The sequence below is a fragment of the Spea bombifrons genome, chromosome 1, assembly GCF_027358695.1.
Source record: "Spea bombifrons isolate aSpeBom1 chromosome 1, aSpeBom1.2.pri, whole genome shotgun sequence".
Classification (NCBI taxonomy): domain Eukaryota; kingdom Metazoa; phylum Chordata; class Amphibia; order Anura; family Pelobatidae; genus Spea; species Spea bombifrons.
Genome location: NC_071087.1, coordinates 99,361,211 through 99,379,088, shown reverse-complemented (window position 1 = coordinate 99,379,088; position 17,878 = coordinate 99,361,211). Strand labels below are relative to the sequence as shown.

Here is a 17,878-nt window from a genome sequence, read left to right as displayed (position 1 = left end):
AAAGATGTTCCTCAAATGTTTTTAATTATACTTTTTGAACCATGACAAGCTTAAACGGGAACATTCTCTGTAGAACTTCTCCAGTTCTTTAAGAATATATGCTAACATTTTCTGCTGGATATCCAACCATCCTTAATTTTGTACAACTAAAATAAATTCCTGCTAGTTGGTGCTAATAAAGAATTTGTGTTCTGATTAGATTGCATATAGCAGGGTGACCTGATGTGGTATAGATGAACAAAATAATCTGCTGGAGGATATGCTCAGTGGCAGTCTTTATGCAATTATAGTTGCTGCTATGATTCAACTCAATGGGTCAGTTACATGGTCAACCCAGTGACACTATGAAGGACTGTTCTAGCCAGACACTTTTAAAAGGTACTTGGCACCTTTTAATGTGTCCTGCATGTATGTCCTGGGTGAGGCCTAAGGCAGCACCCAAGGTAAATACATCTTATTACTAGGAATGTTTTTGAATGCTATGGTTTTTATTTTACAAGTTAAGTTCACAAGACTTGGAACCTTTTCAGTGTCTGCCCTGATGTTGCAGTACTCGTTCAGGCTTGTGGTTCTGAGACAAATACCAGTTAATAAATGGTATAGCTGGTACACTTTAAATGCGAGGCTTTCTATTGAGTGAATCGTAAATGTTGACTAAACAGATTTGCTGCTTTGTTCATTACAATGTAACGAAAAGATTAACACGCAATGATGTATATACTTTCATTTCAGATGTGAGAACTTGCAGAGCCACAGAAGTTAGTTGTGGTCCTCGTTCAACCCAGTGTATCCCGCTGTCATGGCAGTGTGATGGGGAAAGTGACTGTGACAGCGCGGAGGATGAAGAGAACTGTGGTAAGGGTTCTAACTGGTGGAGGCTGCACTTAAGTGCTCTTCCATACACATACCTGCTTCTCTGGGTAAGGGAATGGCCACCATGCCCCCACCTAGCCAGTTCAATGCTATTGGGTTCAAGCACTACCTTGGTCTACAGTTAGACCTGTCCATCACAAAAGAGATGGGGTAACCTACTGTGGGGAGTCCACAGGTGTGCCCAAAGAAATATTGTTTAGTGACGAATACTGTCATCGCTATATGTAGAAGACTGCATACTAGGCTGTTAATATTGTAGTGTAAAAAAAGTGTAAACGTTCAGGCTAAAGTGTTTATTTTAAAGACATTGTAGAATTTTTGTCACTGGTATAATTGGTAATGCATTTGGCCAAAAAATAAAGGGTATACTTGCAGCTTTAAGTTTTGTTGGCCAAATTGGCTGTGCTTCAGGCTTGTATGTCCTCACTTAAAAGGAAGCTCGCAGGTGCCGTTTGAGCTCATGTCGGCTATTCCCACGGTGAAATTTAGTGAGTGAATATACCAAACGGTCTCTTGCTTAGGTTAACACACTTGGCTCGGGTCGGTTAGCAGCTCCAGCAGACAGATTCTTTGGTCATTGACAAGGCAATAGATACTGGCTTAAAGTGTCAATTTGCGTTAACTGAAAATCTCACTAACACTTTTACTTTATGGAAATCTGTTTCATATTTATGCTTTCCCTTTAAAATCATCTTTTTAAATATTTTTATGTATAAATGTATAGTCTTTTCTGTAGAAGCCATCTTACAACAGGCTCATCTCAGCCCACCTCAGCAAAACAATCGCAAATTGAGTTTTGACCGTCGTTTGTTTAGCTGCCTGCAGGGTCACAATGTAGCAGCGAAGTGTAAAATGATTTTGCTGACACGGCTTTAAAATATTCTTAGGAGCTGCAGCTGACTTGGTGATCCGATCCAATATGTAGTCGTAGGCCTCTGGGGCTGCCTCTAGCTGAGGTTAAAACGAGGACATTAAAGAATGAATAAACTGTACATGCACCATGTTTTGTGAGATAAAATATTAATTAAAAGCTTGGTATGTTACAGCTGAGTGTTTAGTACTCTGGCCCCCTGTCGCTGATGCACTCTTGTTGCCCTTTCCAGGTTTAAGAATCTTTGCTCATTCACCGTATTTCATGATTCATTCATGTACCATGTAGTAAACTTTATTTTGGGCCCAGCTAACCTTATCTACAATGTCTGCTGCGTATTGGTATTTGATAGATTTGGTCTAAATGGTGCTTGCAGTATGTTAATGTAAGTCATACTAGTATTTGTGTCATTACAAACCTTGGTGGTCATGCAATGGTTTATAATGCCTTGTGAGGCTTTCTAGATTTCACCTATTTTAATGTGATTACCTTAACAGGGAATATAACCTGTAGTCCATCTGAGTTCACTTGCTCCAATGGCCGCTGCATTTCCAGCAACTTTTATTGTAATGGCCACAACGACTGCGGTGATGGAAGCGATGAGATGAACTGCACACCTCCCACATGTGGGGTCCACGAGTTCCAGTGCAAGAATTCAACTTGTATACCGCTCAGCTGGGTGTGTGATAACGATCCAGACTGTGCTGACCATTCGGATGAATCCATGGAGCAGTGTGGACGGCAGCCAACCACTCTTCAGAGGTGTTCGCCTAGTGAAATCCCATGTGGCTCTGGAGAATGCATCCATGAGAGATGGCGCTGTGATGGAGACGCAGACTGCAAGGACAAGAGTGATGAGATAAACTGTCGTAAGTTTGCCTTGTGCTAGATGCAGATACTGTTGAGGACCCCGTCACTGGGCTTTATTGGGGGTTTTTTCCTTAAATATTGTTGCCTGGAAATGCAGTGTAAGAATTGATAGCAAACGCAGCTTTGTTCTGGACCATATAAATCTCTACTCTTGAGCTAGTTTGTCAAGGAGCTTGAATAGCCTGACGCTTAAAGTTCTATAATATTATACTGTATTAGAAACCAATTTTATGGTTCTCCTGTGGAAGCGGCCGTCTCTGGCTTCAGAATTTACATACTTACTAGTCCCCTATTTTGAAGATTGCCTGCTTTCTGGAAGAAGATGGGAGAAAGAGGATGCACAGAAAATTGTGCTTGAAATGCTATTAGTGGCCTTAAAATGTGATGCTTTGCAAAGCCATTAGGATGCCAGCACTCTAATAGCTTACAATTATCTGAATATTCTGTAGTACCCAAATGAACGTACTGTATTTGCTAGATTATAAAACGAGGTTTTTTTCCAGAGCAAATACTCTGAAAAATACCCTTTGTCTTGTAATCGGGGTCGTCTTATAATCAGACCTCAAATAGTCTGACCATGAGACTAAGATCCAGATCCCCCGCAGCGATGCAGGGGACCTGGATCCTCCTGTCTTATGCCCCCCAAAACTTACCGGTGCTTCTGAGTCCCCGGTGCTTAGTCCGGGCAGCGTGTAGAGCTCTACGCGATTCACGTACACAACTTCTGCTCAAGCGGAATCGCGTAGAGCTCTTCACGCTGCCCGGACTAAGCACCGGGGACTCAGAAGCACCGGTAAGTTTAGGGGGCGGGAGTGTTAAATGGGTGGCATAGGGCATTTCTGCAGGCAGAGTGCTCTGTGACATGCCTTTTAACCCCCTTAATGCCACTCTGCCTCCTGAAATGCCTTATACCTCACTATATGCCACTCTGCCCCATAATATGCCTTTTAACCCCCTAAATGCCAGAGTGGCATATAGGGGTATAAGGCAATTCTGGAGGCAGAGTGGCACATAGGGGGTCAAAAGGCATATCATGGGGCACAGTGGCATATAGGGGTTATAAGGCATTTCTGGGGCAGAGTGGCAAGCCAGGGGGCAGATGTGCATAACTGGGGGGGGGCAGGTTGAAAAGGAAATAAACAAAATATTTTTCTCAATCATAGCTTTTATTAACAAACAATTGTTCACATAGTTTACATGAATTAACATTTACTGGTAAAACTTTTTTCCTATAGGGTTGTCTTATATTCAGGCTTTTTCTTTTTTCATAAATTAATCAGATTTTGGGGGGTCATCTTATAATCGAGCAAATACGGTATTTAAGGCACTCCAGCCAGCATCTGCATAACACTCGGTGTTTCTTTTTCTAAGCATTCTGCACCCGCACGCACAATTTTGTGTGCAGGGAGTGTATTCATGTAAGATTAACACGTGAAACAGAACTTTTTTTTTTGTTTTTTTTTCCAATTCATTAGTAAGCTGGATTTTTCTTTCTGCTTTCTAGCTTCCCGTACATGTCAGCCAGACCAGTTTAAATGTGAAGATGGCAATTGCATTCATGGCACTAGGCAATGTGACGGTGTGAGGGACTGCCTTGATGGCACAGATGAAATCCGCTGTAAAAATGGTAGGCAAAAAAAAAATAGCTAACTGCAGTATTCTGTTTTTTTTTTTTTTCAAAATTAAGCTTCTGTCATGTTTGTATCTCCTTTCCTTCTTCAGTCAACCAGTGTTCAGGGCCTGGTAGGTTCAAGTGCAGATCTGGCGAGTGCATTGATATACACATGGTCTGCAATGGAATTAGAGACTGCAAAGACAGGAGTGATGAACCAGCAAAGGAGTGTGGTATGTACTGGTCATATGTTGACAAGTGATTAGACGCACACCTGAAATACTCCAAAATCTTTTTTTGTACAGAAAATTAAGCACTGCACCTATAGCGAATGACTTATAGGGCTTGGGAAGACTCCCAGAAAACTATGCTGGGCTAGTGGCTGTGTTCTTGCCATGTGCTACAGTTTTGTTGGCTCTAGCCCTTCCCTTCAGGTTTAACTAGTGGCAGACACTGGCAGTGGCCCCTACATGTCAAAGTATAAGGCGTCCTTAAAAACACACTTGTAATGTCATGCCTATGAATTGGGTCAGGATTATACTACGTAGCATTCACGGTATAAGAAAGTGGTCTCCACAATCTAAATCTTCAGTCACTGGGCACTAGACCCAATGATAAGGTTGTTTGGTTTTTTTTTCTCTGTATTCTATGTGATGTTCCAATGTAACAGTATGTGTGTAACAGGAAATATCTGTTATCAATGGCTTTCCTTGCAGCCTTCACTTGTTGGAAGAGTTTGACTAACCAAAACAACCTGTCCTGGTTGAGTAACACCATTATCTGTGTTACAATGACTTGACAAAAATACTATTCTAAAGGGACGAACACAATTGGCTACTTTTTGTTTTCTCCTGCTAGCTAGAAATATGATCACCTACCAATTTCCTATGGTTCAAGTATTTACAGACATTTATTTTTGCTCCAGGTTAATATTTCAAAAATTCATAGAAATATCTCGCGTCTTGGTGTTTATTTGGCCCCCTGCTAAACCCAGACTTTTTTTTATAACTCTGCTCTATTCCAGATATAAATGAGTGTTTGGTGAACAATGGAGGCTGTTCTCATATATGTCGGGACCTGGTTGTTGGCTACGATTGTGATTGTCCAGCTGGTTTTGAGCTAATTGATAGAAAAACCTGTGGTGGTAAGAGATGTCTGTTTGCCTGAATTCTTGACCTCAACATGATGCAAACTGTGTTTGGCCACAATCCTGTTATCTGCCCTTTTCCCTAGATATTGACGAATGTCAAAATCCTGGAATCTGCAGTCAGATATGTGTCAATCTAAAGGGAGGCTACAAATGTGAATGCAGCAGGGGCTATCAGATGGATCTGTCTACAGGAGTGTGTAAAGCAGTAGGTACGTAATGTATCTTTTTTTTTTTTTTTTTTTTTTCCTCTCATTTATCAGTGAATAAGGTTAAATGTTTCCATTCTGCCCACAGGCAGGGAGCCATGTTTAATATTCACAAACCGCAGAGATATCCGGAAGCTTGGACTAGAGAGAAAAGAATATATCCAATTGGTAGAGCAGTTGCGTAACACAGTGGCGCTGGATGCGGATATAGCGGCGCATAGCTTGTTCTGGGCGGACACCTTTCAGAAGGCCATATTCAGGTCTGTCTTACATATGTCTTGGTTTAAGAATGCAACCTTTGCTGTGTTTAGGAGCTAAAGCTATTGATATAATGGGGACATAAGAGACGGTTAACATTAAATACGTTTGTACTGAAATGTGCAAATAAAATCCCAAGAACCACATTGTGAAAAGCCAGGTTATCTCTGCCAAATGTCCCTAAATCGTGGTCATCTGGGCTATAACTAGATGGCTAGCAGTCTAGTGAATAATGTCCCCGTAAAACATGGTCTCGGTGACCAGTGTTTGCAGATTGTGACAGTTTGTGGTTAAGTGCATCTCATGCTTCAGTGTATACATAAATGCCTGGTTTTAGGTCATCATAACTACATTTACACAAATTATCATGGGCCTTCCCTCAAATTGTTTAACAAAGCTTTAGGGAAAACAAGCCTACGGTAATAATAATAATTAATAAAATCCTATAAAGATTCCAGGGATAATGCCACAAACCCTGTAGAACAAGGTTGAATAATGTGTTTAATGAAATGTATGAGTCTTCAACTAATCCTCATACCAGGCATACTGGTTTGTTTCTGCCTCCTCCACAAAGCCATGAAGATAAGCTACCTTCGTGTTTCAAACCAGAAAACCCCAGCCTCATACTGAAGGCAGATACAGATCTATGTACCCTCAGCCTCATGCATGGGGTTGTATCTTAGGCCTGTAAAATTACACACAAAAAACTAATTCCCCCCCCTCCCCCGATTCAAACCATTCTCTATAGAGTTATGGTGAAATTGGGTTATTAAAATGACTGGCTAGATCCCTGATTTCTTTGAGTGAGCTGTCTAGGGTTTGTTTTCCTCAAAGCATTTGAAATATGCTTTGTATGTAATTCAAGATACTTAAATGACAGTCTTTTCATATTAGTTTTTTGAGCATATAAACAGAAGTTCGGAGACTATTTCAACTTAAAACTAAAAAACTGTTCAGCTCCTGTGTAACTGACTTGCTTTTTCCCTCTAGTGCTCACGTGGACAGTCGCGACAAACTTGGAAGCCACTTCAAGGTGATAGAGCACTTGCCAAGTCCTGCTGCAATCGCGGTCGACTGGATCTATAAGACTATATACTGGATAGATTCTGGCTTGAAGACTATTTCGGTGTCAAGTTTTGATGGTTCCAAAAAGACAGTTTTATTTGATACAGGCCTGAAAGATCCATTATCTATTGCTGTTGATCCACTTTCTGGGTATATATACATTTCTCTCTGGTTACTCCATGAAAAATTGTCATTGGATGTTCTGTCATGTTAAGTATTCCACCTCAAGGCTGTTGCGCTGTAATGGAGCCCTCATAAGCCTATTGTAGTATGCTCGTACCATCGCTACATTACCTGATTATATCAACGTGTGCTTAAGACTTGTTTAGGAAAGGTTTCATACAATGAAGCTCACTAGCAGAGATGGTAGTGCTTAACATTGTTTTGTGTACACACACACACACACACGTTTATCTGATGGCTCAACATGCAACCTTAACCCCTTAAGGACAATGGGCGGTCCCTAAACCCATTGAAAACAATGCATTTTGAGCCCGTATATGTACGGGCTTTGTCATTAAGGGGTTAACGATAAAATAACATGTCATTGTTTTCTATAGGTTTATTTACTGGTCTGACTGGGGAGAACCTGCCAAGATTGAAAAAGCTGGAATGAATGGAATTGACAGACAACAGTTAGTGACAACTGACATCCAGAGACCCAGTGGAATAGCCTTAGGTAAATATATACATGGGGGTGGGTAGTACCCATGCTAAAGTACTTCCCTAAGTGCTATGTTGCAATAGTTACTGTTAACGTCTTTTTCCTCTCGTTTAGATTTGGTAAAAAGCCGACTGTATTGGCTCGATTCCAAATTGCACATGCTGTGTAGCGTCGACCTGAATGGGCAGGATCGTAGAATTATCCTAAAGTCTTCAGAGTTCCTTGCTCATCCACTTGCACTTACTATATTTGAGGTAGGCTTTGCCCTTTGAAATTTATTTCAAATTAGAAGTGCAAATTTGCATTGTTCAAGTTACATTTTTAAAACGCTTTGTTTACCATTTGATTAGGATAGAGTATACTGGATTGATGGAGAGAATGAAGCAATCTATGGTGCAAATAAATTTACTGGACAAGAGTTGGCAACTTTAGCTAATAACCTGAATGATGCCCAAGATATTATTGTCTATCATGAGCTGATACAGCCTCCAGGTAAGTCAGCACCGTTGAGAGCTTAAACGCTTGGCAATGAGTCGCCGGGAGGATGGCTTTTGATTTGAAATTACTGTAGTGAGTAACTACACAGGATTTTGCCTGAACTTTGGGGGGGGGGTGTAATTCTACAAAAGATTTGCTGTGACAATAGCCGCCCTTCGCCCTTTTTGTGTACTTGTGGCTTAATGCATGCACGCTAGTTGGCAGTGCCTTGCCCAAGACGCCTCTCTGCAGATGGCTTCGGTCTCTGTATCTAATCAATGGTGTATAGAAACTTTTTTTGTTTGTGATTCATCTTACAATTTTCTTTAGACTAGCATGGTTTTAATGTGGTCTCATGACTTAACACTTGATTTTGCTGCTCATTGGTTTAATAAAAACAATATAAATGATGCATAGAATAGGGCACAGGAGATGGTTTAAACTGGCTCCTAGTAAATACCTGGTTATTTTTAAAGTACATCTTTGGAATTCAAATTGTGTGTTTGATGCTTGTGGCCGTGTGTCGCATCACACCAATTATCCTTGTGTTTACACTATACTCTGTAACCTAACTGCAGTGCCGATAATTGGGGCGTAAACTTGGTGATTGTGGTCTAACCCAGCAAATTTGGAACTCTTTTGTTCCTTGCCAAAATGTATTCCTTTTCATGAAGTTACTGCTGGCAAGTCGACTTATTCTTGCTACATTTAAGATGTGTAAGTAAGAACAGGACATTAATGGCCATGCTTTATCTTCTTCTGGTCCCTTTATCCTTATTGCCTTGCTATAGTAATGAATAAATAAAATGTTTGTTGGGAAAAGCGGAGCTATAATAACTTATGCCAAACAAGTGAATGTACTGAAAATAAAATTCAAGGTCTTGTTACAATGTTAATTGTTAAATGTTTTGGGTTTTTTTTTTTGTTTTTTTTTTTACTGTGAAACTATCATTTTTCCCATCAGGTTCTGTTGAGCTAAAATAAAAAAAAAAAATCCTACTTTGTCCATAGGTAGAAATTGGTGCAATGAAATTCTGCCAAATGGAGGCTGTGAATATTTGTGTTTACCTGCTCCTCAGATAAACGATCGCTCCCCTAAATACACCTGTGTATGTCCCAATGGCTTTGAACCGTTTGATGGCCGAAACTGTAGAAAAGGTATCTTATCTGCACAATTTTTTTTTTTTTTTGTATAAAGTCTTTTGTAGTTTTATGTAGTCGTGTCACACTTGCAGTAGATGGCATCATGTGAATTCCCTACTAGCAGCTTGTTTGTATTTTCATATAGTCATTGAATGTGATCCCTTGTCGGTCATAAAGTGTGATCTTAAGAGCCTTATTAGGTACTTGTATCCTACGTGTGTATATTAAAGTTTCATGTTTGTCTGTTTTAAGGTAGTAAATCTATGGATCATACCATTACTCCTACTGGATTATCCCCTATTAAACCAGTCCTAGCTGGTAAGTGCTTAAAATGCCTCACACACTAAAGTAAATTACGCCTAAGCAGTGCCATTGCGTACAGCTCATTTCACCTTTTGAACGGATTAAAACTCCAGACTTGGCATGTTTGTTCACTCCTGTCTCTGAATGTTAACGTCCTCATGTTGTTTTTTTTTGTTAAGCTAGACGTTCCCTGTATGATGTGACGTTAGGACACTGTCTTTTCCCTTGCCATTCCAGGTGGCACATGAGAAGAAGGCTCCGCCTACCAGGTAGGGCAGGAAACACTACAAAAAAAGGAGACCTCCCCCTTCCTCCCCAGTGTTGTTTCCTGCCCTACTCAGGTAGCGGTTAGGCTTTAGCTTACCTTCCCTCTTCTTTTTTGTTTTCTTGGAGCCCCGGGGGGGCGTCCTTCTCTCCGATCCCCGATAGTGATCCCGGTGGATCCAGGGTGATGCGGCAGCCTCGGAGGCTGTAACTCCGCGGTCCTCGCGGTTACTCGAGGCTCAGTCCTCGGTATATGCTGCCCACAGCCCAGGGGGCTCACTGGGAGGTGCATCCCCGGGCTCCGGTTCCCTCCGTCCCGGGGAGGAGGAATCCTCAGCGTGAGGCACGGCAGGAGAGCGCTCCGGAGGCGCTGCGAGCGGGACTTTATAGCCGGCTGTGCCGGTTTCACGGCACCCGTTGTTCATTATTTTCCTCTCTGCATTACCCCCGGCTGCGTCCGGGGTCACGAGAGGTCAATTGACGAGGAATTTCCGGATGTGACGTTTTCTGGGCCTGGGCGCCTAAATGCCTCTATAAAAACGCCAGAATGGGTAAGATCTTTCCTTGCTCTCGTTCCTATGCTGTATTATTGCATTTTCTACTCCTTTTTTGTGCCTGCCTGTGCCTAAGGATTGTATATTGCCTTTTTCAAGTAGGTGTTTCCCTCCTGGGTTTTAAGGAGATTTCCATGGCCTATTTCCATTGCTTTCTGTGGTCTCATTTTTGTGTTTTTTCTCCTCAGTCATGTCAGATAAAAATCCAGACATCCCTCCTGAGGCCTCCCCACATAGGAAGTCTGTGGGTAAAACGAAACACAAAGCCTGCTCTTCCTGTAAAAAGACCCTACACGACCCTACGGCCAAAATATGCAGCTCCTGCTCTCTGCCTAAAGAAGTTTCCGCAACGGAATTTACCTCCTGGTTGAAAGGGGAACTTCAGTCTACCTTTGACTGTTTTCGGGCTATGGCAAGCTCCTCTCAGGCGCCGGTGCCTCACCATCAACTTTACCAGCAGGGTCCACCAAATGTTCTTCCAGATACCCTGGAAGATTATTCGGCTCCTTTTTCGGAATATGACTACCAGTCGAATGACCCCCAGTCTTCGGATGAGGAGGGGGAAATTAAAGAGGAAACCTTTTTCTTCCCAGTCGAAGAAACAGGGAAGCTCATATCTGCAGTCAGGTCTACTTTGAATCTACAGGATGACATACCAGTCTCAAAACCGGATCCTTTTCAGGGTCACTCTAGGAAACCGCAGACCTTTCCAGTTCACGATTCACTTTCAGCAATAATCACGGAGCAGTGGAGATTTCCTGACCGGAGATTCTTCACGTCTTCCAGAATCAAAAAGCTGTTCCCTTTTGATGGTAAGAACTCTGATGCCTGGGAAGTTCCGAAAGTGGACACCGCAGTAGCCAAGGCTACGAAGAAAACAGCCATTCCGATGGAGGACGCGTCTCATTTCAAAGACCCCATGGACCGGCGGGCCGAGAATGCCGCCAAGAGGGCTTTTGAAGCAGCAGCGGCGAACTTTCGTCCAACCATTGCAATAGCGTCAACTTCTAGAGCCATTAAGATCTGGCTTCAACAAGCGGTGGAAGACCTGGCAGCTATTCCAGGGACTGAGCAGGTCGCAAGAAACCTGGCCGACACCTGCTTAGCAATTGATTTCATCTCCGATGCCTCCATTGAATCTGTCCGTGCATCTGCTAAAGCTACGGCACTTTCAACGGTTTCTAGACGAGCGCTCTAGCTTAAGTCGTGGTCGGCAGATAATGCCTCAAAACACAAGCTGTGCGGCATTCCGTTCCAGGGGAATCACCTCTTCGGCAGCGACCTCGACACGATTTTAGAATCCACCACGGGCGACAAGCACTGGTTACCTCAGAGGAAAGGACCACCTCGTTTCAGGTCTAATTATTATAGAGCTCCAAGAGACGGAGTTCTACAGGCCCTCTACCTCCAATCAAGACTACCAGTCCTTTCGGGGTAAACCCTACGCAAGAGGTAGATTCCAGAGAGGAAGAGGCAGAGGCAGGGACGGTAAATCAGGAAGGTTCTGACGCCAGCAGGCTTCAAGTAGGGGGCAGGTTAACCGGTTTCTTTCATGCCTGGGAAGAGATCACCTCAGACCCCTGGGTCCTTCGCATCATCAATCAAGGCTATGCACTGGAGTTTACTCACCTACCTGCCCAGAAATTCCTGCTGTCCATGCCCCCCGCAGATCCTTGGAAAAGAGCGGGATTTTTCTCCACACTCACCAACTTAATTCACGAGAGGGCGCTAGTCCCGGTGCCTCATCTAGAAATAGGAGAGGGAACCTATTCCCACGTCTTCGTCGTACCAAAACCATCCGGGAAATTCAGGTTAATAATCAACCTACAGTTGGTAAATGCCTGTATAAAATACAACAGGTTTCGGATGGAATCCCTGAAGTCCGCCACGGAGATTATTTCATCGGGGGACTTCATGGTCACTATAGACCTGCGGGATGCCTATCTACATGTCCTCATCAGGGAAGACCACCAAAGATTCCTCCGCCTGGCCGTTACACTGCCTCAAGGTGTTCGTCATCTTCAGTTTCGGGCCCTTCCGTTTGGGATTGCTTCAGCACCACGGATCTTCACGAAACTCATGTCAGTGGTCGTGGCCTTCCTGAGGCAAAGAGGCATCAAAGTGGTCCCATACCTGGACGATTGGCTCCTAATTGCAGCCTCGGCATCATTGCTCCAATCACATCTAGAGTTTTCCCTCAAGACTCTCCACAACCTGGGATGGTTGGTGAACTCTCTAAAGTCAAAGTTACTTCCAAACAGACGTCGGACCTTTCTGGGAATGATCCTCGATTCAGAAGTACAGAAGACGTTTCTCCCGCAGGACAAAATCCTAAGATTACGGGAATTCGCACACGCGGTCCTACAGAGCAAATCAGTGTCCCTCAGATCCGTCATGTCTTTGCTCGGTCTAATGACCTCCTCCATCTCGGCGGTTCCCTGGGCACTGGCTCACGCAAGACCTCTTCAACGGTTTTTACTGGATCACTGGGATCGCTCCGGGACATCCCTATGCAAGAAGGTCCGGCTTTCTCCCTTCGTTCGGGAGTCACTCCGTTGGTGGCTGTCAGCCAAGAAGCTTTCACAGGGACTCCCTTGGCGGACGAGAGATTGGGTGGTAATCTCCACCGACGCCAGTTTGACAGGCTGGGGTGCTGTCATGGGAAGCCATATTACCCAGGGAACCTGGTCTCCTCAAGAATCAAGCCTGCACATCAATCTTCTAGAACTGCTGGCGGTCTGGAGGGCTCTAAGGTTCTGGTCTCCAATCCTGCGGCACAAGTCCATCAGGATCCTTTCGGACAACGTCACCGTGGTGGCCTACCTTTCCAAGCAGGGTGGCACCAGAAGCAGACGCCTGCAGACCCTGACGGCTCAGATGTGCCGATGGGCGGAGTTCAGTCTCTGTACTCTCTCCGCGGTCCATATCAAGGGTTCACTGAATCAGGAGGCGGATTACCTCAGCAGGAACTCAGTACCTCCGGGAGAATGGTCCTTAAACAAAAGGGTCTTCACCTTCATCACAAAGAAATGGGGCACTCCCCAGATAGACCTGATGGCCACGCATCTGAACACTCAGGTAAAGGAGTTTTTCTCTCTTTCACCAGTCGGCCGTCCCCGAGGCCTGGAAGCACTCTCGCAGACCTGGGATTTCGATCTCGCATACGTTTTTCCTCCGCTTCCCCTTATCTCCAGAGTGCTCCGGAAAATTCGGGAAAACCCTCAAAAAGTCATCCTGGTTGTTCCTTTCTGGCCTCGAAGAATTTGGTTCTCGGACCTTACCACCTTGTCCATAGACGAACCCATGCTTCTTCCTCAGGTCAAGGATCTTCTCGTTCAAGGTCCTGTTCTCCACCCAGATCCCTCCCGATTCAACCTCTCCGCATGGCTTCTGAAAGGGAGATCCTGACCTCTAAAGGATTAGCTGCACCAGTGGTGAGCACCATTCTCTCCAGCCGCAAAAATTCTACGACCGCCAAGTACCAGAAGGTTTGGGAAACATTCATCGCCTGGTGCAATATGCACGAAGTATCCTCTCCATCTATCTGTGAGGTGCTGCGTTTTTTTCAAGATGGCTTTGATAAAGGATTCCAACCTGCTACTATCAAGGTCCAGATCTCAGCTCTCAGCAACTTCTTGGACTTCAATCTGGCTTCCCATCCTTGGATCTCCAGATTTTCTAAGGGAATGTGTAGACTTCGCCCTAGGCTCCGTCCGTCGGTCCCGCCCTGGGACCTTAACCTGGTGTTGCATCAGCTCACCACGTCTCCCTTCGAGCCTCTAGAGGATACCTCTCTAAAGCTACTCACCTACAAGGTTGTCCTCCTAGTAGCCCTCACTTCTGCTAGGAGGGTGAGCGAGCTCCAGGCTCTCTCCAGAGTAGAACCTTTTCTCAGGATTCTGCCGGACTGCATTATCCTTCGTTTGCCACCGGAGTTTCTCCCTAAAGTAGTCTCTCCTTTCCATTCGGATCAGGAGATCGTCCTGCCTACTCTCTGTCCGGATCCCAAGAATCCCAAAGAACTGGAACTCCACTCGCTAGACCTGCGGAGATGTCTCCTGTCCTATCTCTCACGTACGTCTGCCTGGAAGAAATGCGATTCTCTCTTTCTGTCCTTTGCGGGGACCCGCAAGGGCAAGTCAGTATCCAGGGCTTCCGTGAGCCGCTGGCTCAAAGACGCAATCACTTTATGTTACGTCTCCGCGGGAAGAGTACCTCCCTCCGGCCTGAAGGCTCACTCGACCAGATCCGTCTCGACTTCCTGGGCTGAACTCTCCGGGGTGTCTCAGTCTCTTATTTGTAAGGCAGCGACCTGGAGGTCGATTCATACGTTCGTAAGGCACTACAGGCTGAATCTTCACCTCTCAGACGAGTCTCAATTTGGTCGGCGTGTCCTACAGACTGGAATCCTTCCCCCCCTATCTTGCTAATTCTTCTCATGTGCCACCTGGAATGGCAAGGGAAAGAAAGAATTCTTACCTGGGAATTCCTTTTCCTTGTCCATTTCCAAGGTGGCACACTTTTTCTCCCACCCATTAAATTTTCTTTGTTTGGCTTTTATTTGTCTGAGTCTTTCTTTTTAACCACACTGGGGAGGAAGGGGGAGGTCTCCTTTTTTTGTAGTGTTTCCTGCCCTACCTGGTAGGCGGAGCCTTCTTCTCATGTGCCACCTTGGAAATGGACAAGGAAAAGGAATTCCCAGGTAAGAATTCTTTCTTTCTTATGAAAGATAGATTCTTTAGCAATGTAAGCCACATTTTTATGGATCTATAGAAAGAAAGATATGATTAGAGAATAGCTGCGGAAATTTTAATCTTAAATGTCGCCTACTAATAGAATAGATGCAGGCCTTCCTGAGATTGTGTGTGTATGTGAAACTATCCCATGGCTGGCTAAATAGACAGTTGCAAGACCATGGTTAGGCAGTAATTTCAATATTTAAAATATAGATATTCATTCTACACCTCATATGTAGGTCGTACATATATTGGGCTGGCATTAAGGATTAGAGGCTCAAACCTTTTGCTTAATATCAACATGGAAGTGCCAGTTAACATTAGACTTCTAACTTATGTTATGAGGGAGGCGAATGTCTTTGTCACTGTGGCTTCATAAGGTTTTGCTCGCTTAAAGCTTTTTTTTTTTTTTGTTGGCAATCATATTGTCACATGTCAAACAGATCATTATTGTAAGTAATATATTACTAATGTTTGGTCTCTATCATAGTTTATCACTTATGATGATTTCAATCTGATATGCTAAATGACTAGAACCTGTAGCTTTGCTACTTCCATCTGAGGATTTGGAGCCCTAACTTTAAACTAAGTATAATGCCCCAATTTGGTGATTCTTGGTCAGCATGTCTGTCTGTTGTGTTGGTCTAAAGGGGTTGTCTCCTTTTGTTTTGTAGAGGGTAACACAAGCTCATCCGTGTACGAAGCAGATCCAGGAACTAAAAGCTCTTCTGCTGCGTGGGCAATCCTTCCTCTCTGTAAGTCAGGGGTGGGCAATTAATTTTCCCATGGGGCCACATGAGAAATTGGAATGGTTTTAGAGGGCCAGACCTCTACAAACTCCGAAGCCTTGTCCATTTTGTTAACTTATGTGCTGTTTAATAAAGTTATTCAAGCCTACGTCATTGGTAGAGGTGCTTGAATAAGTAAGGCCTGAATAACTATTAGCACAGCACAGAAGTGAACAAAATGAACAAGGCTTCGGAGTGCATACCGTATTTTTCGCTCTATAAGACGCACCTGCTGATAAGACGCACCTAGATTTTAGAGGAGAAAAAAAAGGAAAAAATATTTTGAGCTAAAAAATGGGCTAAAATATTTATTACAATAACTGAATAAGCTATGAACACAGTAAGACACACGCAGTAAGACACACACACAGACACAGTGAGACACACACAGACACAGTAAGATACACACAGACACAGTGAGACACACACAGACACAGTGAGACACACACAGACACAGTAAGACACACAGACACAGTAAGACACACACAGACACAGTGAGACTAAGACACACACAGACACAGTGAGACACACACAGTAAGACACACAGGCACAGTGAGACACACACAGACACAGTAAGACACACAGACACAGTAAGACACACACAGACACAGTGAGACTAAGACACACACAGACACAGTGAGACACACAGACAGTGAGACACACACAGACACAGTGAGACACACACAGACACAGTAAGATACACACACAGTAAGACACACACACACAAACACAGTAAGACCTCCCTCCCTAACCCCCCTTCTCAGTATCTCCCCTCTAACTCCCTAACCCCCCCTTCTCAGGATCTCCCCTCTAACTCCCTAACCCCCCCTTCTCAGGATCTCCCCGCCCCGGTCACTTACCTTAAACTCCTGTGTTGGAAGCGTGAGGCGTTTGTCTCGGGTGCCGGCGCTTCACTGCTGATCGCCGGCGTCTGACGTCATATGCCGGCGCCCAGCGTAAAGCGCCGGCACCCGAGACAAACGCTTCCAACACAGGAGTTTAAGGTAAGTGACCAGGGCGGGGGGGGACACCGGACTCATTGGTGAGTCACCGAGCTATTCAGCGGGCCGGATGTGGCCCGCGGGCCGTGCTTTGCCCAGGTCTGCTGTAAGTGGATGTCCTCTGCAGAATCGTTTCTATAAACTTGCGCTGCTAGGAAGAATTGCGTGGCTTCGTTATTGGTGTTTATCTGTGCCTAGAATAACAAACGTAATGTTCAGAAACTTTACAGGGACATCCTGCTACTTCAGCAGAAAAAAATAAATTAAATAAATATTAAATGGCAGCTGTGATTTCTGTATCTGGAGGAGGAACAGCAGTATGAAAACCAGGGCTAAAGTGCCTAGACAGCTATTACAGCCTGGCCTGTGACCAAGACAAACTTCCACTACTATGTCGTTTTCTCTCTGGTCAGTGTTTAATTACGGTTTGTCTAAAATCAGGTCTAGAAGAGAAGAGCTACGTATTAATTCTAGGAATCTTTCCCGTCATGCCAAGTCAATACGGCCGCTTATAAAACTAGGACGAGAGGCTTTTCACAACTGTGTAATGCAAATCTTAATAGCTTTCAGAAAAGTGTTTGAGATACACTTCTGCAAATAATTCAAATGCTGGAATGAATCCACATGTCTGGAATCAGAAACTTTCTTGAAACTTGAGAAATCAATGCTCCATATGATAAATGTTCTTGATCTTATAAATGACCGTAAATGTGGTTTATTTATGTTTAAGTGATGCTTGTGGTGGCAGCCACAGGAGGCTACCTTATGTGGCGCAACTGGCAGCGGAAAAACATGAAAAGCATGAATTTCGACAACCCGGTGTATCTTAAGACAACAGAAGAAGACCTTACGATAGATATTGGAAGGCATGGTGGAAGCGTGGGACACACTTATCCGGCAGTAAGTAATGACACCAGCTGTATGCTCTTAGGTTTTCTTTTTTTACTACAATAAATATACCCATTAGGCTGTCCTTGGTGCCAGTGTAATAAGAATATCCATTACGTTGGCACTCAGCCCATTTACATTTTTTGCATGTGTAA

General features: G+C 44.1%; 1 protein-coding gene across 1 annotated transcript in view; it reads left to right on the top strand.

Annotated features, from left to right (window-relative positions):
* VLDLR (very low density lipoprotein receptor) overlaps nt 1-17,878 on the top strand; it is a 31,894-nt gene that overhangs the window by 13,117 nt on the left and 899 nt on the right. The window contains exons 4-18 of the mRNA XM_053466200.1: nt 733-855; nt 2,242-2,613; nt 4,119-4,241; nt 4,337-4,459; nt 5,251-5,370; nt 5,460-5,585; nt 5,671-5,842; nt 6,831-7,055; nt 7,466-7,584; nt 7,684-7,823; nt 7,920-8,061; nt 9,058-9,204; nt 9,442-9,507; nt 15,721-15,801; nt 17,566-17,735. Coding sequence (XP_053322175.1) covers nt 733-855; nt 2,242-2,613; nt 4,119-4,241; nt 4,337-4,459; nt 5,251-5,370; nt 5,460-5,585; nt 5,671-5,842; nt 6,831-7,055; nt 7,466-7,584; nt 7,684-7,823; nt 7,920-8,061; nt 9,058-9,204; nt 9,442-9,507; nt 15,721-15,801; nt 17,566-17,735 — 2,249 coding nt within the window. The remainder of the gene's footprint in view (nt 1-732; nt 856-2,241; nt 2,614-4,118; nt 4,242-4,336; nt 4,460-5,250; nt 5,371-5,459; nt 5,586-5,670; nt 5,843-6,830; nt 7,056-7,465; nt 7,585-7,683; nt 7,824-7,919; nt 8,062-9,057; nt 9,205-9,441; nt 9,508-15,720; nt 15,802-17,565; nt 17,736-17,878) is intronic.